The 25,011-nt window shown below is 42.9% G+C and overlaps 1 protein-coding gene across 1 annotated transcript; it reads right to left on the bottom strand.

The window, feature by feature from the left end:
• Positions 1–14,168: 14,168 nt before the first annotated feature.
• On the bottom strand, positions 14,169–24,979 carry LOC127021285 (uncharacterized). Its single transcript, XM_050904261.1, has 11 exons — positions 24,767–24,979; positions 22,448–22,582; positions 21,071–21,195; positions 20,709–20,777; positions 20,121–20,234; positions 19,172–19,287; positions 18,826–18,881; positions 17,276–17,328; positions 16,496–16,623; positions 15,796–15,952; positions 14,169–14,696 (listed from the first exon to the last, which is right to left on the bottom strand). The coding sequence occupies exons 1-11, from the start codon at positions 24,977–24,979 to the stop codon at positions 14,594–14,596; spliced, it is 1,269 nt and encodes a 422-aa protein (XP_050760218.1). The 3' UTR covers positions 14,169–14,593.
• Positions 24,980–25,011: the final 32 nt, after the last annotated feature.

Consider the following 25,011-nt stretch of genomic DNA (forward strand, 5'->3'; position numbering starts at 1 on the left):
ACACTGAATACCCATGCTGCGGGGAAGAGCTACTCTGCTGTCAGTGTTTTGCACTAGTGTTTTACACCTCGATATCAGCTATACTTAGCTATGGCAATGTGAAGCTCAGGGCAGGCTTTAAAATTCCTCTGAGGTGTGAGGTACATATTTTGGAATTTAGCTAGTGACCAGTTCAAAGCTGACCCAGTTACGGCTAACTACACCACGGTCACATCCCAAGGACGACTTCTGTGCCTGTGATCTCAGAGGACTTGAGCATCCACCTCTTGGAAGACAGAGAAGTGCCCTGGGGAAATCCCATTTCCAATAAGATCTTCTTTCCTCTCCTTGCATTGTTTTTATTGATATTTTGAGATTTTTAAAGACTGGGGATGATACTTTCTGCCTGATTATAGTCAACCTTATAGGAGCATTCTGCCATTGCAGCAGGTGTGCAGGGAAGAGGGACTAGATGTTCACCAGGTTCAGAGAGCAACGGAAAACACTTTGTTTTCTCCAGAAAAAATGGAAAATGGAGACTATCCTTTACTCTGACGGACAATCCAGGATGATTTCTGAAGAAGTTTCTACTTAGAAGTGACACAAACCCTATCAGGGGTGAGAGCGGAGTACCGGAGCTCCAAACAGCAATTTAAAGGGTGTTTAATAAGCATACACATAAGGGAAGAATGGTCAGTGGTCAGAGGAGACTATTTTTTTAAATAGGGGATTTAAAAAAACCCAAACTGTTATTATTTTTCCTTCATGAATTTGCAAAAAACACCCTGACACCTTTGTTGTAAGACACACTGCTCTTCCTCTCTGCTCTAACAGCAACCTTTTTGTATGCATGAGGGAAAATGCATCAATTCTCTAGCAGTCTTCCTGCACTTTGTCCTTTTGGAGTGAGGAATCACAGAAAGGAGCAGGAGAAATCTTTGTTATTCTGCAAGATTCTTATCTCGGTTTCTTCACTTCACTTCTGACACATCTTTGCCCTTCGGTATCCGCAGCCCCGGGGATGCCAGTTCAAGGCTGCAGTCCCACCAGTTGCAAAGAGCTATATTTATTAGTCTCCATAGAACTTAATTTCTCAATGCCAAACACAATTTTACAAGGTTCAGAGACCACTTTTCCAAATACCAGTTTCATTGCTTTTTCTTTTTTCTCCTCAGCCTAGGACAGCAATCTGGCTGCACTTAAAACACTTCGTTTCCCATCTTTTATCCCTTGGAAGGGACTTGGGAGGTTTATTGCATACTGTGATCTTATCACCAGCTACTCCAGCACAGTCCTTGGCAGCAAATGGGGAGGGCGTCTGGGGCGTTCCGTGGCAGCTTCGATTGCACCGTGGCATCCAGGCAAGGGGTCCCTTCCCACCATGAGCTACTGCAAAGTACCTCTGCACATATATATATGTATATCTATCTATCTATCTCATCCTTTTCAAGCAATGTTGGCAGTTTATTTCAGCGCCAAATGGTCACTGGAAGATTTTGACGGGATATTTATGAGGGCTTTAAACTGCTTTGTCACAGTAATGGTGACGTTACACCGCATGCTGAAAGCCCTTCCAGCTAAAGGCTGTTCAGCACTCATAATGCTTATGGCAGCCACAGCAGCAAGAAATTAATCTCCTTTTTAAGTTATCTGTGTCATTAATTGTCGGCATAACCGGTGGGTTGGGTAGCCCTAATGTATCAGTTACCCCTGAAATAGGTTTAATATCTGAGGAGTAATGCTGAGAAAGGAAATAAAGCGATCTGAAAATTATCTTCTTTCAATGTGTCCAGCGCCTACCAGGATCTGTTTATGCAGGGGAGGATATAATTTCATGTTTTCCAGCGTACAAATTCACCAAGATTAAACACCACGAGCTAAACCCTTGTCTGACGGAAGCCAACTTCTGTGGGATAATGTTGATTTACACCTGCCCAGGAGCTAATCCTCTGAATCCAGCCAGAAAGCTTTTTCCAGATCTTTGAGAAAAATAAAACACACAACAGTGATTAGTTCTATTTAAAAAAAAAAAAAAAAAAGGATAAATAGATTAACTGATACACGGGAGGAGAAGGAACTCCCCCATCCAAAATCAAAGCTCAGGGCAATAGCCAAAAAGAAACGGTATCGTTTAGGGGCAGATGAAAGAACATGTAAGTTCAGCATGATGTCATGGCTGTTTATGCAGTTAAATCGCTCTTTATCATACACCAGACACATAATGACTTTCTAAGGCTCCCACTGGACGGATGGTCCGTCTCTGTAATAAATGTTGACAAGTTTTATATAAAACTGTATATCATTTTCAATTCCCAGTGTAGCCATTTGAACCTGTGATTAATAACCTCGCAAATCTTATCTGTTTGAAAATAAGAGGAGCTGGGTTTGTTTCCTTCAGATTAGGGTTCAGGGCTTAACAACAGGAAAATAGCCTGCTGAGATCACTCTGGTTTTCATGGCACATAAAAGTAAAAACCAAGAAAATAGAATTTAAAAATACGCTAACCATTCATATCACAAAGCAAATAAGATACTTCACGAGTCGTGATAACATTGATTCATGAAGTCTGTAACCAAACAATTGTTTTATATCAGGCAGAATAACTGTGAACGGAGAGATAGGCACTTGTACATTTAAATTAAAACACTAATTGGCCGATAAGATGTACCACAAAAAATAATATCCAGACTCGAACTTCTTGGTGGTTTGTCAAACTGAAATGAGAAAGCTTTAGGCAAAGATAGAGAGCAAAATGGGGCAAGAATTTGGGATTCCAGACCCATGTTTGGCCTGGATACAGCTGATATCCAGGATTGCAATAAAAGGGAGAAAAAACAGAAAAAAAATAAATTAAAAAACCCCTCTACCACATTGCTCCAGTCTTTCCCTGATGTCTGAAAAATACCCAGAGTTTTATTGTGAGAATATGCTGGTTTACAGTCAGGACAAGGACAAGAACAAATTAAAAAGTGGTGTTAAAATTACACAGGTGTAGGAGTTGAGTAGAGCAACCCACTGAAGAGAGAAATTTCCTCTAAAATCCACTTAAAATCTGCTTAAAGCACAGTACATAAAGCATTCCTAGCACGGTTTGGGAAAAGGAGAGCTAGCTCTGAACCTCAACAGCTTTATCCTCTTCTTCCCAGTTCCCCCATTAGCGCTTTGCACCTACAACCAAAGCCACGAAGGACGATGAGAAAGTGTTACCAGGTCCTTTCCCCTGCAGAAAAATGACAGAAAAGAATTAAAAAGAAAGCATCCAATCTGTGTCTTTCCCCTGGCAAAAATCAAAGCGTATTCAGCTGAAACATGTCCCGCTACTTTGGTTTTCAGCTGTCTGGTACATTGAAATTTTCCTGCAAAATCAGGCACTTCCTGCCAAGATTTTAATTTATTTTTGAAATGTAGCTTTCTGTCCAAAATTGTCAGCAGATTTTCTCTTAAAATAGCTTAGAGTTATTGCAATATTAAAAAGAAAAATTACCTTGCCTTTGACTTCCACACAGAGGCTGGAGATAAGCACTGAGAACTGAGTGCACTCTTTAATTATATCTCCTTAATATAAAACTTTTTGTCTGCCTTTAATTTTACAGCACTTTCATGCAAAGCCAGGGCGGTGAAGAAAACAGCCATTTCTCCTTGTGCTTTTTGTTAAGTGAAAACATCAAGGGTCACCAATAATTCACCTAAGTGAGGAAAGGATGGCACTGGAAAATGAGGTGGATCATGGAAAAAATTGAATAATCTCTGGAGAAAAAGCAATTTATCTCTGCACTGGCAGATGGGTACAGACATGTGGATTTTGGTATAACACTCTTCTCATAGGAGGCACCTCCTGGGGCCTGGACCCAACCAGGTTAACACATTTCTCAGGGAAAAAAATGAACTTTTTTCATCAGTAAATAAAAAATCAGTCACTGATTTATTTCTTGTTTAAGAGTGGTGGTTTCCAACCATTGAACACCTCCTGCCAGCCTGAGAAATTCTCAGTAACCCCAAATTTCTCTCTGCTTGATGGAAATTTTCTGCTTTGTGACAGAGGAAAAAAAGGTCAATAAAAAAGGGAGGGGGAAAAAGTCAACAAAATCGATGAATCTTGATAGGTTTTTAGGATGAGAAAAAATAGCGCCTTCCAAATAATTTCTGGTCAACAATAAGTACATAGGAATAACATTTAGTGTCGCTGTTTTAATTCTTCCTCCTGTAGCATCTATATTGTCTAACAAGTAAAAATATTAAGAAAAAAAAGAACGCATTTTGGTCAAGAGCAATAAGGCAGCTACGTGAATTTGAATGGTTTTCAGTGCCATATACCACTTCAGAATACAAAGATCACAACATAAAAATAAATTGCAGAACAAGGCAAAGTGAGAAAGTAGATAAAAAGTACTCGAAATGTTATTTGCTTGATCATCACCATAGGATCAGGATCAGCCTTTGCATCACCACAGACCGCTAGTAATACCACACTGGGTTAAGGCTTGGGCAATAAATGCAACCTATCTCTAATGCAAACGTGTAACATGAAGCAAACAAATGTGTTTGTCCACGAGAGGTCTCTAGAGCCCTGTATAATCACAGGGTATTTCCATGTATTCCTCTTCTCCTGCTTTGAAATGAGACAGATGTTTGGATGCTCATGTCCCTTCACCAGTTCACGGGGACCCCCATGTGTGCCCCCTCTGGATCCGGCACATTTTGGCCTTCCTCAGCCAGGAGGAGGAGGATGGATGGGGCATCTGCAGGAGGGGTGGGCAAATGTCTCCAAAGGGGAGAAAGAAGTAATTTGTGGCAGCAAGGGGTTGCACCCATGCTCTCCATGGGCAAAAAAAATATACATTAGCCCATGGCTTATGAGAGCAGCTAAGGCAATTTGGGATTGCTTGCTTATCCCGTAGATAAACAGGGGAAAAGGTATTCTTCCTTGTGCAAACATCTTATCTAGTACCAAACAACTGGTCAGTCAGCGGTGGCACTGCTGGCGCTGCAAGCTGGGGGGAGGATGGGAAAAGTGTCAAGTCCTTTTTTAATAGTTTTAACCGGAGACCTCTAATGTGCTGGAGGACATTTGCAAAAGATGCTCTCTTAGCAAATGAGCGGTTACTTTAGCAATTTCTCTGCTGAAATAATGGGAATTCCCTACAAGCTGTTGACCTTTCTAGATGGTCAACACTTTTAAGGGTTTGCACAACTTTACTATTGAAACCTTCGTATCGATTTTGACCTCCTTACAAATATTTGTCCTATTCTTTCAGAAGAGTTATAGAAAGTACATTTTGATTCGGAACATTCAGAAATCAAATGAAATTACATTTTGGTTGTATAATTACCCATTATTTCTGCTTCAGTCAGTTACTGACCAGGAAGCAGAAGAATTACCAAATGTTTACAGCACAAACACTTTTATACGTAAATCCCATTCCAAGAAGACTTTGTAGAACAAACATATTCTGAAACTATTTATAGATGATAGTGGACACATTTGGAGAATCTATTCTCACAATTTCACAAGAAAAGATTATGTTTCTTTCTGTTTGTCTAAACAATAAGTTGCAAATTGTTGGCCGGTCCCATCATTTGCTTCCTGTGGGATATTGTTTCTTCAGTCTCAGTAACTGCTCTTCTGAGTAGAGGTAAGATTAAATCTAGTCTCTACGTATCATTTCCCACAAAATACATCTTGCTGAAGAGCTGGAGCATTCTCAGCACCTGACAATTCCTCTTACCACCCTGTGACCAAAGACTAAAGCAGAAGACACATATTAAACAGCTCACTTAGAGACAGCAGACTTTATTTTTGGAGCTCTTCGTTTTTCTGTGTTAGTCACAGTGACTGGGATTCGCAGAGGGTACAAATGGAGAACATGAAGGGAAGGCAGAAGCTGCAACATGCTGAATTAATGCTGGTTTTACCAAGCACTTTTGAAAACCCCAGCAACCATTTTTGGCTTGGCCAGCCTTGGTAACTGTTAAGTCTCATCAAAGGATGTCACGAGGAGAGCAGAATTCTGCTCTAGGAGTTTTAAAGAGGAATAAAATAAGTCTTTACCTCTTCTAACACACATTTCACCAAATCCCCATTGGCTGTCACAAGCAGGGCATAAATCTCCATAGCTAATACCTTTGCATATTCTTCCCTGGAAATCTTTTCGCTTGCTTCCTTTACCAAAAATGGAAACATATCCCCGAAAGATAAACACTGTGTGCCTGAGAGCGGCACCCCCACCCCCCCACCCAGCCCTGGGCGAGCAGGGTCTCAGAGTCGGATCTCAGCACAGACTTCCTCAGATCACGGCCCTGTGGAGCCTCCGTGAAGACGGCGGCCCCCAGAAGATCTGGGCTTTGAACAATGAATGCCTTAAGTGTGGTTTTCCACTTCCCCCCCCCCCCCCCCCCGATTTGTGGACCATTAAAAATGTTCCAGCAGGGATACAGGATACCCTTTAAAATATGGAGATTTCTGTGTAGCATATGTGAACTCTTCTTCCTTACTCCCCTTTCATGGAGCCCCAGGGAGCTGCTGGAAACGCCGGCCCTGGGAGATCAAACGAGCTCGGCTCTGTGAATCAGACAGGGGAAACAAATTCAATAGTCAAGGTCCTCCCGGAAACACCCTCTGGAGTCGTTCGAGAAGACAAATTGGAAGAGCAAGTCCCAGCAGACTGAAGGGGGAGAGACAGCAAAACCATCCCAAACTCATGAAAAGAGAAAGCAGCAACCTGCAGCGAGCAAAGAGACGGCCAGGGTGATGCTTTGCTCTGGGACTGCATCGCCAACAGATACAGAGGAGCTTTCCACCAGGACTGACTGCGCTGTGTCAACGCAGCTCCAGCTAACGTGGAAGGCAACGAGAGCATCTGGGTGCTTTCCTGCTCCCGGCACCCGTTCGTCCATGCACTCGCACAAAATTGCCCAAGGTCCTTGCTCCTCAGTCAGTGTGAACTAATAAAGTGGCATAAACTATATCGTTTTCTATGAAATATTGCTGAATAATGCTAATGAATAGCATTTAAATCAGATGTCTGGTGTGAATGAGGAAGGATTTAAACAAAATAAATGCAGAAAAGAATCTACATGTAATGGTTTTATATTTTTCCCTTGTTTGTGTGTAGAGCTGGACTTCTTTTGCGTGCTTTGCCACTATTTCCTTTTCTCTCTGAGAGAAATGTAAAAACATGGAAATAACGTTTAAGGAACATTTTATCCACAGTTCATTAAGGTGAGGGATAACTGAGCTAACCATCACTCATTTCAGTACTTTTCCATCATTTCCAGAATACCAAACTATCAAGGAACAAGGTGCTCCACTAAATATCCATATAATGTTAACTGTGCTGCTTGAGCTGATCCAGTCATCACGATGAAATCCAAAGACTAGCAGTGATTTGAAGGAAAAACCTTGGTATTATCTTCATGGTATATTCATAATGTATATTAAAACTGAGGATTCTTCATAGACATTGGGCTCTTCACAGTCCAAAGCAATGATTTCCAACCGATAACATGCGACACAACTTCTGCAAAAATATTTCGTCATTCTTTGCAGTCACAGTTTTAACTGTTTTACTGAGAGCGATTGCACAGCATTTACGTGATGCAACACACACCAGGTACCTACAGCATGTGCCACCTTGTTTCGTTCATGGGTTTGACTGCGTTCTGTTTCTTTTGCAGACTTTCGCCCCTTCTTCATCTTGTCTGCTCCACGTCCCACCCTAAAATGCATAAGGGCTGCTGTAGGTCTGGGCAGAGCTCACAAGAGGCTGCGAGGGCGTATGGGAAGCTGCAACAAACGTAAAGTAAACTCTCGGGTTAACATTTAAAGAATGCTGCTATAGAATTGGCCAGACAACTTCTTCCCCAGAGTTTTCCCATGGGTAAAAGACAGACCGTAGCTCTTCCTTCCCATGAAAGGCACTTTGATCTCCCTTGATTAAATGCTTTATGTATTTTGGGAGTTTAGCGTAATTGGCTCTGATGGCTCAAGGCTCTTCCCCATCCCCAAAACTTCTCTATGCCGGTGTTTGTTCTGAAAGCCTCACACAACACACAGCTCTTCTAAGTGCACGACAGATCAAGAGGAGCATATTTATGGCTTTGGGAAAATCTCATTAGAGATCATTTAAAATACTCCTTCTTCATTATGAAAAGCGTTTTGTGTGGCTGCTTTGTATTAATGGGAGTCAAACCCCATGTCGCCAGAAAGCTGCCTGACATGTACAATTATGAATTGCTCAACAGCGGCTGCAGAAGGACTCAGTCATGTCTGATGGGACTTATTCTTAGATATTTGGACTCAACATTATGTCACCCCTCCTGTCACAGCTGAGGGTTGCCAGCCCAGCAAAGCAGTGGTGCGATACCGGGGCTCCCGCGAGGAGAGCACCGTCAGGAGAGCAGAACATTTCTTCTCAGCACGGAGATGCACGGGTACATCTTACATCGGCATTTAAGCCAAGCGACTCTTATTTTCTCACCTCTCTGTGAGTTAGGACATTTATTCATAACTATTGTTTTGGTGTGGAGAGTATGGTAAACAGGGCTGTATCTGAAAAGTCACTTATTTTGTTAATCTAATAGAGGAAGGAAAACATTCCTGGCATTATGGTTTTATCAGCTTATAAACATGTGGTAGAAGCCTGCATGCCTTAGAATAACAGCAGAAACAAGACTGGGAAAGGAAACAATGAGATCTGGATGCTTTAGTAAAGACAACCAGCAGCACAGCACATTGTGTAACCTCAGAGCTTTTCCTACTCCTCATCTCTGCAAAATGCTATTAAACGTTCTTAAACTTTGGGGGCCTGTAACTAATTTTTTTAATTTCTTATCAACTGATTAGCCAGCCCTTACTCGAAGGACATTTAGGATTGACAACAAAAGCAACAAACAGTGGAATTTCCTGTGCTTCATCCAAAAGGAAGGTTTAAAAAGTTAATCAAAATGTATCAAGTGTGTATAATTTGGGTTGTTTTGCAGAAGGAAAAAAATGTGATTTCCACTGAAGAGGGGTGACGGGAGTAAAAACCATCATTGTCTCCTTGCCCGAATAGTAGCTACTTTCCTGGCCTTAAGAGTAGAGAGAAAATATGGATAGCATTTTTGACCTGTACAAAGGTGTAAGTCAGCTCCCAGATGTCCTCGTGGTCACTTTTTCTCTGTTTATAGATACATACACAATAGTGGCTCATGTCACCACAGAGGTGTGCTTGCTACCATGCCTTCAACCATGACATTGCTCTTGTTCCAGCTGCTTGGCCCTGTCCTGGCACCTCGGCTTACTGGGATTTCTGGGCAGCTGAATTTTTATCCTACTGGTGTTGAGCTGCATAGTCCTATCTGGATGTGTCGCATCCTACCCCGCTAGCCACAGGACCTGACCATACCTGGCCTCAAGCAACTTAGATTTTATGGTGGAACTCCTTCTGAAAGAAATGATCACCATTTTCACTCACACCCAGATATCAGTATATTTAGTCACCCACAACGGCACTTTTTCTGCACTGGGTGCAATACGCAGAATGCAGGTCTGTCCCTTCAAGGTGCAAACCAGGATGAGACCAAAGGCCTTTCCCATCCTTTTCATCCTCTCATCCAAAAGCATTCATGCCTCCTGACACACGGAAATTTGCTGGGTTCGGTGAACAAACTCAAACGACAGAGTCATACGAGGGTTGAAACCGTGGCGGAATCTGTGCTGAGGTATATTTGCTTATGAAAGTCTCCATTTTTGATGGTTAAAGGCACCACCTTAAAGCTACTGTAATTATTCAGTGCTGGTTTCTCCTTGCGTGGGTGTTTTGTTCACCAATGGTGGAGTTCATGCTTTGGCAGAGATTGGCTAAGAGCCCCTTTCAGCCCTATTTTGAAAAGTCAGACTTTAAAGGGCTATGGGCAGTTATTTATCCTCGCAATTGAAAACATTTAATGAGCATGTTATAAAGCCAGTTTTATGGGGTGAGCTCTCTACGTGCTGCAGAAGGTTACTCCATAATCCTAAGACCACAAAGGCTAGAAATTTACAATGGATTTTAGAAAAAGAAAAGACAAACAGATGACAATTTAAAAAAAAAAACCAAAAAGCAAAAACCAAAAAAGCAAGAAGATGCTTCAAGCCAACAGGACAGGTATGAAAACTAGCGTCAGCTCTCAAGCAGAAGGGAAAAATGAGGCCATAGAGTTAGTTGAGGTCGTGGGGCCCAGATGTGCCAGATGCCCCTGAATGCAGAAACCAAAGTCACTTGGTCACATGTGAAAGAAATTTCCACCTTGTTAAGTCCCTCCGGACAAATAATAACAGAAAAGACACTCTGTAGAGGTAAAACTTCTCTCCCTCATGCCCCAGCCCTCCAGGGCTGGCAGAGCCATGGGCTGCACCCAGACCCTCACTCCTGTCAACATCTCCTTGCTCAAATGGCATCTGATGGACCTCCTTCTGCAAATCACATTTCTAACACCTATAGCAACCAGAAGTCCCTCACCAGTCTCAGATGCCCCAGGGGATGTGACAAGGACTTCAGCCATGAACCATTCCCAAGTTTATTGTGCACAGGGTCATTTCTAAGTTACTTTGACCAAAGCATTTGGGATCAGCACTTAAGACATGCTGTCCCATGCACAGCTACCAAGCAATGTAGGAGGACACTCCAGAAGAGCATGGCACTCCTACTTTCCCCTCTGTATCTTTCCTGGAAAACACGATAAATATGTGAGCGAAGCTGCTGGGACATGTCAGATATGCATCTCCACCCTCCTGCTGTGGACTAAGAAAAAAAAGTCATTCACCACTCAGCATATTTGGAAAGTCTCTTGTGCACAGAGCAGACACCTCCAGACGTCTCCATCAGTGACGTTATTTATAAGTGGACCAAACAGCTTGTTAGGCTAATTGCTCCTGGAGGGATTTAACTCTATTGAGAAAGCTTGAACAGGGCTCAACTGTTCCAGAGCATTAGCTGCCACTCCTCCCTTTGATTTACAGCCCTCGTAAAATTTTATGGCCCGATTAGAATGAACTTCACTTGCACTGTGTTTTTAGTAAAGTTTTTCATGGTGAATAAAAGTAAAAATCAACGCTGTAACTAATTACAGCCTCAAACAGGAAAGGCAAATACCTCAAAATGGGGAGGGAGGACCCAAAAAGCCCCCGAGAACAGATCCCTTCAGAGGCCTTGCTTCAGACACCTGAGCTCTGAGTCTAATTATGTTAGGAGAGCAGCAACAATACAAAAGCCACAGTTTAGGGAAGAGCAATTTTGGATGGAGAAAGACTGATATGGCTTTTTATGGTAAACAAGAGGGAGCATGAGGCAGCCGGGGTTCCAGTAAATGGGAGAAGGGAGTGGGTGGTTATCAGTCATTTTGTCTGGAATGTCTTTGAGTCATTTGGCTGCTGAGCTTGTTCTTATGGAGGGAAAAGTCTACTTTTGAAATAATTGGTTGCTTTGCAGACATAATTCAGCCATATAGTGCATTTTTTTATAAATTACAGACCTCCCTGGACTACACTTTGCTTCATCCACGGTAAAGCTAGGACATAAATCCAAACAGAAAAAAGATTTTTTTTCTTCCTTTCTTTCTGCCAGTGAAATACAACATTGTTGAAAATGGCCTTTATATCTATACTACGAATACATGAAAGATTGCAAAAAGGAAGGAGAATAAATAAGCCTAGTACAATATTCACCATCCTAGACATCAGTAGCCAAGGCCAGATTGATGGGAAACGCTTAGTTTGGGGCTGACAGCCTTTAAATGACCTCTTTACAAGTGCCTGAATCTTGAAATTCAACATGCATGTGAGCTCCAGTGGGACGTGCGAGTATTTTGTGCAAGTATTTTGCCGTGTCAGGCGCTGGCCCATTGACAGCAGCAGGAATTACAGGTGCTCAGTTCCTCCCAGACGTGCAAAACGCAGATGCTGGAAAGCAGCTCATCCCGATGAGGCTCCAGCTGCCTCCCTTCATGCCGGACAAGAGCAGATCATACGCTACATTTCACTTCTGGCCAGGACTTGCCTCCATTTACTGCTTTTTTTGCTCAAAATTAATGCTTTTGGGCTGCAGAAGCATTCCCCAAGATGGATTTTTCCACCGAGAAAGGAGCCACAAGAGAAGGACCACTTCATATGGTCAAAGCGTGGGGCTTGGTAGATTTATTTTAAATTAAATAAGTTATTCCATGTGTCCTGCACACAAGCTCACTATAAACTAATTTGAAATCCAGGGAGAAAACCCCCGACAGTCAATTTTTCAGTCCTTCAAGCTGAAATACTGTACCAGTAGTTCATCACCTGGCAAATAAACCTGCCAGCTCAAAACTTTATTAATCATTTTCTGTACCCTGCTTGAACTTTTCCAAACTGAACTCAGGAGGACTCTAATTCTCCATCCACTGGTACCAAAAGAAACAAGTAAAGAGGGCAAAAGGAGAGTGATGAAGGCTGGTCATCCTCCTCTGCCTCCTCCACTGCAGGAACATGAACTTCAGAGACTACTATTCATGGGAGATACCTGCCGTTTGCCCCACAGCACCCCTAGTTGTAGCCCAGTTTCTGCAAGTCAGAAACAGCCAGACCAATACCTTCCTTGATGGGATGGATTTGTAATTTTTGGGCCGGACAGGGAATTTTTTTACAGCAATTTCTCGAACTATCATTCCAGAGTAATAATTAATGATTTTTCTCATTATCTACATTCTCCGACACCTCCAAGGACCTTGCTTGATCATGTGCCTGTATTCCTTCTTCTAAACGTTAATGTTTTAGTCTTCAAGAAAAAAAAAAAAAGGAAAGAGATGACAAAAACTCCACAGAAAAAAGGAACAGATGTTCCTGAGATCATAGCAAAACAAGCCACATACTTAGCAGGAACAAACTGTGATGTATAACATAGTTATTTTTCTAACCTTTCTAAAATTACCTATTTGACTGATTTCTTATGTGTAAAAAGAGGCATAAGGCCTTCCCTTCTGTCAAAGTACCATTGTCTCAAGTAATTTAGAAGCTCCCTGTTTCAGTGCATTGAGACTACCAGCGCACAGACAGATTTAAGACATCTTTAAGTTTGTGCAAGACTCACAAGAATGCGTTTCTTAATACCACTGTAACTAGAGAAGTATTTATAGAAGTTCAGCTAAAATCCAAAGCTCTGAATCAATGACTATCCCAAAAGAAATGCAGTTGTAAGGCTGCTTCGCACACACAGCTGATGGTTTGGGGTGCAAGGAGGGGCATGGCGCTTGCACCACAAATCTGTGCATTCGGTGGGGTACAGCTCACAGGCACAAACGCAGAACAGGGACAACGTTATCAATTAGGGAGTGGGAATCTCTGTACCCTACCGCACAGCTGCAGAAGAGACTGCTGATAAAATCAGCCTGTTGCATCATATCAGGCTGTTGCCTGCATCATCCCAGCCTTGTTCAGTAATGCCTCCCAAATTTGAACATGCAGTCATCGCCGCGATATATACAGGCTGAATAATTTTACATTCATGCACCTATTCTGCATGTAACGCTGTTATAGTAATAAATGTAAGAACTATCTCAGAAAGGAGAAAGTCTTCTTCAAAGTCTTTTAAAGTCGCCTCCAGTGTCAGCCTAAGCAGAGATTATAAATATATATACGTATGCACCCAGATTTCACTACTTTCTTAAATGGAGTGGAGGTACTATTATAACATATCCTTACGATGCTCCCAGCAGTTGCATAGCATTGCTGCCTGGTATAGAGCATGAGGCATCTTTCCTTAATTCCTTCTGTCCAGATCTTCCACGTAACTATTTTTGCTTGACATATCGTTAGGTATGTTTAATTTTCAGTACTTAATGGCAAGATGCATCGAGGTAGGGAATACACTGTAGGCTACCTTGGGCCAGCAGCTATCAGTGACTAACATGGATGTTGCGATTAATATGGCATCTAAGTTCAAGAGAATGATGAGAAATTCAGATCGTTTTCTAAATCGGACTACCAGACCCTGGCTTTCCTTCAGACAAGGGAAAAATGTGTTTGTACCACTTATTTCATTGGCCATTAATGCTATTCCTAGACGACACCTCATTTAGATGTGCTTTCTCCTACTTCTTCCAGTTCAGCTCTCATACAGTCATAGACAAGACTATCAAATCAGTGTAGATTCCTCTAACAGCTTTTTCCCATGTTTTAATGACTATAACAACCAGAGAGTTCAGAAAGATAGAGCTTTTATTTCAAAAACAAATCTGAAAGAACAGAGGAACCGCTAAATTGGGTCAGAGATCCACGTAGCCCAGTGTCCTGGTCTTCACGGCGGGGAGCAGCTGGCAGTTTAGGAAAAATACGACAAGACAGAGCGTAGAGCGATCCCTCCTAGTGCACTCTTCCTGCAATCAGCTGCTCAGAGGTTTCCTTTAAACTGCCTCCAGACCACCACGGTTAGCAACCACTAAGAGCTGCACAACTAAAAATGTATATCTCATTTGCCTCCAAATCCTTTTATACCCTCAACCTCCACAGCATCCTGTGACAATGAGTTCCACACTCAAAACTGTGCATTTTGCAGGGAATAACTTTTTTTTTTTTTTTTTGAAAGCTGCTGCTTGCTAATGTCGCTGGGACAAGCTTGCAAATCCTCACAGGGGAGAGCCGTCGGCCGCAGGGCACTGGGAGGAAAGGTCAGGTCCTTCGGCTTTCGAACCAAGCTGCAAATTCGGAACCAGCTGGGCGGCTTCGTCCCTGTAAGAAGAGCAGCGATGCTGAGTTGGCATCCTGCGGCGAGGGGGAAGAACCAGACACCCACCCTTTAATTTCTAACGTGGTTTTGATTTGAAAGCAGATATGAGATGGGAGCCTATGGGAATTTTGTCAGCATTGCCAAATTAAGCCTTCCTGGGGTGGATCTAGAAACGTCCAGGACTGTCCGGACTTGCAGAAGGTGCCTTGTTTGGGCTTTAGCTGAGACTTTCCGTGCTGGGTCAGTTCCTCCACCATGCAGGTTTTGACAGCCAGTGAAGGGAGCGGAGCAGGTACCTGGCAGCAGCTACACACCACGGTTTTCAAGTTCAACCAGAGGGCTTTGGCAGTTTAGTGGCCTATTTTATGTGCTTTAAATGTCTGGTTTTCAGAAGAAGCTGAGCTCTCAATCTCCTGAAAGTCATCTATGGCATTTCCTCTGACAGCCAAGGATTTTAAGAAGCAAACTAAATGTAAACAACCAAACTTGCCCTTTTTTTCTTGAGAGAAAAGACTCAATAGGGAAAAGGCTCCAGTAAAAGACTGTGACAATCATGTGGCAGGAGAAACAGCACTTCACTGAGAAGCACATACTTTGTCGATATAATCCTTTCCCCTAGAAGAGGCATTCCTGTATTGATTTTCTCAACATTTATCTGTTCTGTGCTCTAGTCTGACAAATACTTGTGTGAGCAAATTTCACCCTGTAAATGGTCAGCCTGCTGTTTGGGGTAGAGGACTCATTATTTTTATAATGTGACAGATTGCCTAAATAAGACAGCCTCCAGAATGGACCATCCACAAACTCCTAAACCTATATGGAGACATATATAAAATCCTACACCAACCTATATAACAAACAACTGAACAAGTGCCCGTGGTTTGTCTGCATGTATGAAGTGCTTGCACAATCATTCCTTTTCAAATAATATATAGTGTTTGTCAATTTAATAAACACATTAAGCACTAAATGAACAACATTTCTTTACATCAGATAAAAAATCTGTGCATTTATGCTTCAAATATCTATGGAGCTGTAGCCACACAGGTCAATATAGGAGGATGGGAATTCTTTACCTCTTCTTGCCTGTCATTATATTACCTGTAATAAAATTCAACCAAGCCCCAGCCTTGCGTTAACCCGTTCAGTTGGAAATCTGCAACGCACTCGTGGAAAACGCCGCTTCCAGTCAGGCCATTATACACCATGGGGCAAGCCTGCTTATCCAGCGTTGCAGAAACATCAAAGCACTTGCCACCTTTGATAAGAGTAAAAAGGGAAGAATGTCTCCAACATTTTATCTCAAATGTAGCATTTTATCTCCAAAAAACCCAAGATCTATTATCTTTGCGTATGGTTTCTTCTTATGCTTTTCTAAAGAACAACAGTTTTCCTGTCTGCTTTGTAAATTAAGTAAAATCTTTGATCAAGCCGTATTTCCAGACCAGCTGAATCCAACTCATAACATATGTTTTGACACCCAAAAAAGTGAAAAGCACATCATTTATCTGGATTAGCATAAGCAACAGTCACCACAAATAGAAACTGTAACTCTCCCTCTGATACAGCTGCCCTGTGGCCCTGATCCTGCAGTGGACACACATCGTTTCACCGACGACACACTACACATATGACTTGACTTAAGCACAGAAGTGAATTTCTCAGGGTGTAAGATGATGCATTTAGCTTTCAAATTTGCTCCAAGGATCACATGGAATTTCACTGAATAGTCTTTCCTCCACTAAATAAACTGCGTGCCAAAAAGATGAAGGCAGATATAGTTGGGCTACATTTAGCTTACCGGCAGTAAAACTGACTCCGTATTCATCCTTGATAACACCATCATCAGCCATCTCAGCCAGCGAGGCATTGGACCACTCAATGCCAGCCTTCCTCCCATCAGGGAAAAAGACATAACCTACAGTGAGGCTGAAGGGGAAAGAAATGGAGCAGATTTGAAGTTCAACCAAAACTCAAATGGACCAGCACATTGGCCTTCCAAGGGAGCTCAACGCTGAGCATGGCCTTCATCCCTGCAAAGCAGCAGGAATAAATAAAAACGGTTTTATTGTGGGATATTGCAAATGGTGAGCGGGGGAAGCCACGCATGCAGGAAAGATGAGGCTTGCAGGATGGATTGTGGTGGGCAGGTGGGACAGGCAGGTCACTTGGTCCCACTTGGTCACAGGGCCATGAACACTGGTCTTTAAGCTTCTGGATGCAGAGAGCGCCAGTCAGCAAGGCAGGGCTCCCTGCATAATGCCCCACTACAGACGGACACACCTCCTTAAATAGCTGGAAGTGCTCAATTTGTACCTCTAAATCATCTGGACAGTAAGACAGGCAGCTGCATCAGCCAAGGAGTAATTGAATGGAAAGGAAGTAATTGAAGGTAAAAGCTGTCCTTGTGACTAATTGCAAATGGAAAATTGGGCAGAGGGGGTAGGGAGCAAGAGGGCGTGGATGGAAATCAGGCTGTACAGCTTCAAAGCAAGAATGTGCATTTAGGCATCCTGCAGAGCAACTTCTGCCACCTTTAAGACGTATGTTTTTAGTAGCGTAAACTTCCTTGGTTACTTACTTAGTTGTGGTAGCTGGCATATTAATAACTGTTAAATGTGCCGCAGTCCCATCCTGTAAGAGAGCGGTAAAGAAAAAGCAGTCTAATTTGTGTAGACTCATTTCTGTGGGCCATACGCTGACTTGACCAAGAAGACACTGGATATAACTCAGGTTATGCAGCGTGCTATGACCTTATACTTTTAAATCTTGTCAATACATCTTCAATGAAAATCTGGCTGCAAATGAGAGTCCAAGAATATAAACCAAACACATTAACGACAAATTAAGGACATTAAGGACAACAGAAAGTCCACAGCAAGTGGACATAAGAGGAGGAGGGAAACAATACATGCAGAGACGTCAGCTAGCCATGTTCAAAACTGATGGGCAACCTATTAAAGTTGGCCCTGCTTTGACCAGACATCTCTTCTAATCTATATTATTCTATGCCTGAGAGCAGTATACAGAAAAAAATGTTAAATAAGAAGGAACTGGAATCTCATGTTTTTATTAATTTCTCTTCCATCCTTGAGTCTGAATCCCTTCATGCTCAACTTGGGCTGCTCTGAGGCACATACAAGCCTATGCTGTGATGTTATATATGCACAGACACTCAGGGTATGAGGACTCCAAAATTCAATCAGCGATAAACTTTAATTTCTTCTTAACAAACAGTCAGATGGCTTTTAATTAGGAGAGGAAGAACCACAGTTATTTTGAGTCCTGAATAACTATGAAGAAAAGGGAGAGGTTACTACCTGATTATACACACTGCAGTGCAAAAGTACAGTCTTATTAAAAGGTACACAGGCATATGTTAAATCACAGCAGCCACCGGATCTACATATATGTGGGATTTTCCAAGGTGTGTTTTTGTGCTGGCCAGCATATATCTGGGAAAAGAACTTTTATTCCAAATTCAGTCTTAACTCCTGTAATGCTGCCTATAATAGAGAGTTTAGATTTCTTTATGCCTGTGTTGGCAAAGGAATGCCTTTTCAGGAGCATCTGTTCGGGTTGCATGCCAGCTTGTAAGGCCAGCGTTCAGCATTTCCCCAGGCTGTGTGCTCCCAGCAGCCACAGCCCTGACTCTCCTCCAGCACAGCCACAACAGCAAAGCGGAGAATTAGAGATCAGCACAGGCAGAAATATTTGTCGACTGCTGTCATGAAGGCTTAGGATGCCTTCAAACACCTCAGGCTCTCAGTTAGTGTGAATTGGCACTGCATCAACTCCACTGAGTGCCGGGTATTTGCGGCAGCTGAGGATCTGTCCTGTAAAGCTGCCTATCTAATTTTTCTTAAAAAAGCCCAAACAAACAGTTTCAAGCTACCAAAACAACTTTTGGTTCAATCAGTATAGCAAAATCTCAGTTTTTACACACGCAGCTCTGCTTTTGAGAGCTGCTCCCAACACTGATATGTGCTAATGATGGCACCAGTTAGCACTTCCGACTGCACACTGTGGATGCTCCCAGTGCTGTATTTCTGATTATTTAAATACGACTGACAAGCTCAGGAACACCTCCAATATCATGGTTAAGTAGCATATTGCCATGTTAATACCTACTTCAAAGCGTGCCAAAATCATGACATAACGGTAAATCTCAGACCAGTCCCGGATACCTGCAAAAAAGAACAAAATCACCCAACCTGAAGTCCACCGTTGCTGGAAAATGTGAACTAATAGTACCTGACTTGACATTAACTTTGGATAAAGAAATATTCAGTAATTGATATCATGGTAAGCATATGCATGTCCCCAAAACAGTAATGGTATTTCCTCTGAAATGTCTTAACTTCATGCCCAGTCATGAAATTGGTTATTTTTACAGATAATCTTTAGTCCTACTATCCTGCCAGTACCAGCTATAGTGAAGGCAGCCAAGCGAGTGAACTGTTTCTGGTGCTGTTACCGTACGAGTGGCTCCGAACGCCTTTGAGGGAAAGTTCGGTTTTCTCATGATTTTCTATTTCAATGTCTCCAACAGACTGGCCCCACTGCTCATGTCGGAAATGTTGGTCCCTTTGTCTGGAAGAAAGAAAAGAGGGAATTGACAGAGGCAAAATCAACAAGTCTCCTATTCAAGCCGCCTCAATGCCAATCTGATGGACTTATATCCCAAAATGAAGGAGAGATTTCCGAGGATCTGGATCATGGCTATGCCAGACTTTACACATTAGCAATCACTTTTACATTTCCCAGTTATTGCTACATAGTGTCTATGAGACACCTGAGAATGAAACAACAGCAAATTCCCACCCTGACAGACTATAAAAATGCCCTTTGTTTCAAAAAATGCTGTACTACCAAACAGTTGCTGCTAAGAAGTCAGCAGGTATCACCAAAGACAACACAGTATTGGTATACATAATTTCTGCTTGTATTTAGACAACACACTATTGATATTCATATTTTCTTCTCGTATTTTCAGCTCTCCGAAGCTTGTATAGTAATTAAAACACCCACTTTAGCTCTCCTTTCACACGATTATATTCGATCCTTTGCTTCGATATACCTGCACCATTGACTTTGGAAGCAGCCTAAATCAGGCTGTTAGCAATGAAAAAAGACAGAATAAGAAATATTCCTAATGCTCAAGGTTTTACGGACCAAAACTGTGGGCAGGTCCCTCCACCCACATATTAGGAAGACCTCATCTGTGTGCAGGATCCTCCTTAGAGGTTGCCAGGTCTGGTGTGGTAATGAAACCAGGAGACACCTGACAGAAGCCACGTCCTTTATTAGCTCACTTCAAATTAAACCCATCTTCTAAAATCACCTAAACCAATACACGACAGAACCTGAAGAAATCTGTAGAAAAATTACTATTAACCCCAGAAGAACTTAATCTCGCCTCTCACTTTTTGACCCTCTGGAAGAACTCGATGGTCCACGGTTCCTGGGCAAAAGCACGTGCAAATGTGCTGGGGTGACTGTCGACACTGAAGTTAAAGACTTCTGTGAAGTTCTCCCAACTGGGAAAAGAGGGGAAAAAAATAAAAGACATTATTAGCTTTCCGGTCATACCAGGCCAAGTTGCGCGCTCTGACAGTAGCAATCTTTGTATTTTATCATTATTGAAAAATTCCGATTTTCGTCATTTTAAATACGTTACTACTTTTCAAGGAAGCAAACAAAAGGAAATCGAGAAGAGCAACAACGGCCTGCAAGAGTCAACAGATTACCTAGGAAGGGAAGCTAGCAGGGCAGAGCTGCAAGCGAAAGCATGCTGCTTTCTCTCATGTAGTCTGTTCAGAGGTACAAATGCAGCATTACCCCAGAAATGCTGTGCTACTTTGACAGCAAATCATTTTTTATCAGACAAATAGAGTCCATAAACAGCAAGAGAAAGCAGAGGCAAGGGCTTCATGTGTTACTTCGAAAACAGTAACCAAATCTCTAACCATGAACTCACTATACACCCCAAAGCAAATGTCAAACACTCTTACTGGAAAGAGAATTTAACTGGTACAAGTTCACCTTCCTCTTCATTCCACTGCTGTCGGTAGGGTCCTTTTCTGTAAGGCAAAGCACTATAATTTTGTATCGCTCCCAAACAAACAGCAAAAAGTTTCTTACATGTTTGGAAATGGATGCAGTAGGAGACACCGCAGAAGAATGATGCTATTGTGTGCTAAGGTAGAATAGTAATGCTATATATAACCAGACATCTTTTCATTCCATAAAAATCAATGTGTGCTATTGTTACCAAATAGCTTTTGGTTCAAGTTGGTTAAATATATTTCCAGATAGTGTTCAAAAAGCCTTGGTCTTAAGTGTAGATAAATGAAACTACAGTGTGCTGCAATACCTCAGTAATCCATCGAAGCTTATTTTCCAGCGTGTTTGGGGCTCTAAGTATTCAATAGTGAGCCCTCCGCCACTCCAGATCTCTTCAGATTCATCTCTCACCATCATGTTTGGATGTTGTGGGTGCTAAAAAGACATTTCAGGAAAACATTTGCTTAATTCAATTGTGAGGATGCAACATGGGTGAATACCTGCTCTGATGGCCCTCTGCAGGAAGAATATTTGGTTGAATTGGCTTTTCAGTTCTACCTGCTTTCTGGTAATCAGATTATTAGAGAGGGAAAATTGCATCTAAAACACTGAAGTTACAACACATTACTGTTTCAGATAATACAACTGAATTACTTGTGTGAAGGGAGGTCACTGCAAGAGCTCAGCTCCTTAGGCTAGTGACTCTGTCAAGCTTACAGCCAAGCTGAAGCAGGGCTTCGGGGGTAAATTTATTTGTAGACTGAATTTGATGAAACTCTAAAATGATTTAAATGTCTAGTGCATGCAAGCTCCCAAAACTCTTCAGCTGCTCTTTGAAAAATATGTCTTGTTTCCTAAAGCTGCCACTTTTCTAAAAGAGAGCTTATGCTTGTTGCTGTAGGGAAGGATCTAAGAAGGTCCTGAACTTGGCTGGCAGTTCTAAGTAACAAAGCCACAAAGTAGTATCGTTACACTAAATATTACTAGAAAACAAAATAATGCACATCAATGTTCTCTTTTTTCGCTTTCTGCAAATAGGATGTCTCCTGCTTTTTCTGGTCATGGCTACTTAGCGAAACAAATTTGTGAACATAAAGATAGTTGAGTGCAAAGGGATTTATGCCAGATCTTCCCTTCTTCTTTACTATGTAGTCAGCTATTAACAAAAAAGAAAATCCACACGCAAAATATATGATTAATACTGTTTTCTTTTTAGCAAGAATGAAACAGATGTATATATAATTCCCTAAAAGGTTTCCTTTCTCTCTTTAAAAAAGAGGCAATTCCACAATGTTTTTTATAGCATTCACCCATTAAAAAGGGGGAAAAAATCAACCATAACCATACAATGTAACTTATTAACCAATGTGCTGCACATTATCAGAAAGACTGAATGCTCATATTCTTCCTGGGAGACCTACCACAACATTTTTTAGAAAATATGCTATGTTTTGTGCACATTATGGGAAAAAGGGAATCAGTGTCAGATACCTACTCAAAAAATTAGACAAAACCAGTAATCCGGCCAGTTCTACCACTGTCTTTAGACACGGCACTGATGTCTTACTGTTAGGATGTTAATGTAGCGAAGACGCTGAGAACATTAATTTTTGCTTGGGATCCTAACATGGGTTCAAGGTAGGAGTTCAGCACTGCTCTTGAATGTCATCCCACATCCACCACTTACTTCAAACTCGCCTATTCCATCCACCCTCAGGAAGAGCCACATCTCACAGATCCCACCGGGACGTTTTGCAAGACGAGCAATCACAAAGGTCTTGTTGGTCTCTGCAAAGCCAGTGAAGTAAACCGAATCAAGCGCCTAGGGAAAGGGAAATGGATTTCAGCTCCAGGTGGAGGCAGGAAAGGAGGGGGAGAAGGTGAGTAATTCTTTGTTTTCCGTAGGTTTCTTCTCAGGAATCAAATTTTACTTTCACTTTTTATATTTAATAGCAGGCACCCCAGCAAACAGCCAGAGAGTTTTGCTAGCAGCAGTGAAGCCTCATTCATAAGACAGGACAGGCCATATGCTCAGAAAATGTCTGAGACCCACAACGTTTAGTCAATCTGGTGTTTATTGACGATAATCACACCGTTCGTTGACACAAAAGCATTTTTCCTTTCTTGTTTGCCCATTTCCTCATCAGGGCAGACACGGGAAGCAGAGAGGGAGCAGATGAGAAGCAGTTTTAGAGAGGGAACGTAATTATTGCCTGATAGTCATGGACAAGGTGAAATATTATCCCGAATTAAGATGATTATTTTGCAATGAGAAGTTCCCTTGACCAAAATCCTTATGAAATGTGACCTCAAAAAATGTGTCTGTGAGGATGGAATTGAGCCACAATCATGCTGTTTCCCCATCTACCTCCAAATTGTATGTAGGACAACTCATACTTAGGGGAAACATAGAACTAAAAAGGAAAAAGGAACAGAAGGAAAGTAAATCATAGGAAAGTCAGGACTTTACTAACATGATTAGCAGCTGGTGTAGGGCCAGTTAACACAGCAAAGCTCAAAAACTGTTAGGCACAGAAGTCCACAACTTCAAATTCAGATGCATTTTCATGTATTTGTGCAGAACTCGCTCAAAGTGAAGTTTTACAAGCTGGAACATGGAAATTAAGATTTATGAATGCATTTTTGGGCGTGGATGAAATCCTGCTTCTGAAAAATTATCCATTGTAAAATGCAAAACAATACTAAAATCGGATTATTATTGCCCTTATGCATACAGCTAAGGGAGGGATTTTGAGAGCACAGAGTCTGGAAATACACACAGAGCGAGCCTACTGGATGCCAATGCAAAAATTCAGAGACTTAATTTCTGGAAGTATTTTCCAGATCTGTTTTCAGACCTCTCGTGTAAGTGTTGCTCCAGCGTTGCTGCTTGGAGGAGCAGAGACGAAAGCACAGACCCCTTGGCTATATCTCAAACCACCTTGGATGTCAGTTTGATTTGGAAGATGGTGTCACTCCTGCCCTATCAAATCTGCTCGAGATTGACAAAACACTTCAAAACGCTCCAAGCAGCAGCTTAATTAGTAGAAAGGAAAAGCTAGAGAAAACAGCTTCTTCTTTTAAAGGCTAAGGAGAACCCCCAATGCATTTGTTAAATAATATGACTTAAGGATTCCCAGAAGGCTCCAGGAAATGTTAGCAAGAAGTTGATTTTTCACAGAAATTCCTTAGGATCCAAAATCTCAGCTGGCATCTGCAAGCCAAATCTTGATGAGGCAAGGAAAACCCAGGGAAATCCTGTCTCATCAGCCGTTCTGCTTCGCCCTCTCGCCAAAAAATACAGCAAAGCCCACCCAAATCTCCCTGTTAGGCACAGTGAGCATTTTGACAGGATGGTATATGAACACAGGCAAGGTACAGGTTGTACATAGAGGGTTTATTATTCATTAAGTAGACAAGTACACCTGGAAAATTAGATTCAGTTCACTGAGTGTGCTAAAATAAAAGGCTTCTGTCCCCCCCAGTGTATCTGCTTTTTCCCATTGACATCAGATAGTCTGATTAGAGGTAACCCTTCTCCCTGCAAGGGACAGCCAAGGTGACATCCCCAACCTGGCTTCCCTGGGATGTGTTGAAGGGGGAGAAAAAGGATGTGGGTCCGGAGGCTTCACGGGTTGGGTGGTGGAGGGTGCCAGACAGCAGGATGCAGGGGATGGGGGTACCGGAGGGGTGCAGGTCCCAGGGAGATGCGAGGCGCTGGGGTGCAGGGGATGCAGGTCCCTGAGGGATGTGGGTTCTGCAGATGGAGGTGGTGTGGGTCCAAGGGGAATGGGTGTTGTGGGGGAACGTGGGTCCCAGCGGATGGGGGCTCCTGGGATTGGGGGGTGGGGATGCTGGGGATGGGGTCCCAGGGCGACAGGGGGGTGCCGGGGGTGCAGGGAGATGGGGGTGCGAGGGAAGGGGGGGGTCGCGGAAGGGGCTCCCGGGGAAGGTGGTCCCAAGATTGGGGGTGCCGGGGGGGGGGGGGGGGGCGCAGGACACTCACGTGGGGGTCGGGGCGGAGCGGGCGCGGCCGCCGTGGCTCCGCGGGCCCTCCGCCGGCCGCCCGCTGCCTCCAGGCGCCGTGGAAGAGCAAGAGGCAACCCAGGGCCCAGCGCTTCAGCGGAGCCCAGGCGCCGGGGCCGGCCGCCCGCCGCGGCCCGAGCAGCGCCAGCAGCGCCGCCGCCAGCAGCGCCAGCAGCGCCAGCAGCCCCAGCATCGCGGCGCGGAGCGGGGCGCGGAGCCGTGCGC

Source organism: Gymnogyps californianus, chromosome 12 (genome assembly GCF_018139145.2).
Source record: "Gymnogyps californianus isolate 813 chromosome 12, ASM1813914v2, whole genome shotgun sequence".
In the NCBI taxonomy this organism is placed as follows: Eukaryota; Metazoa; Chordata; class Aves; order Accipitriformes; family Cathartidae; genus Gymnogyps; species Gymnogyps californianus.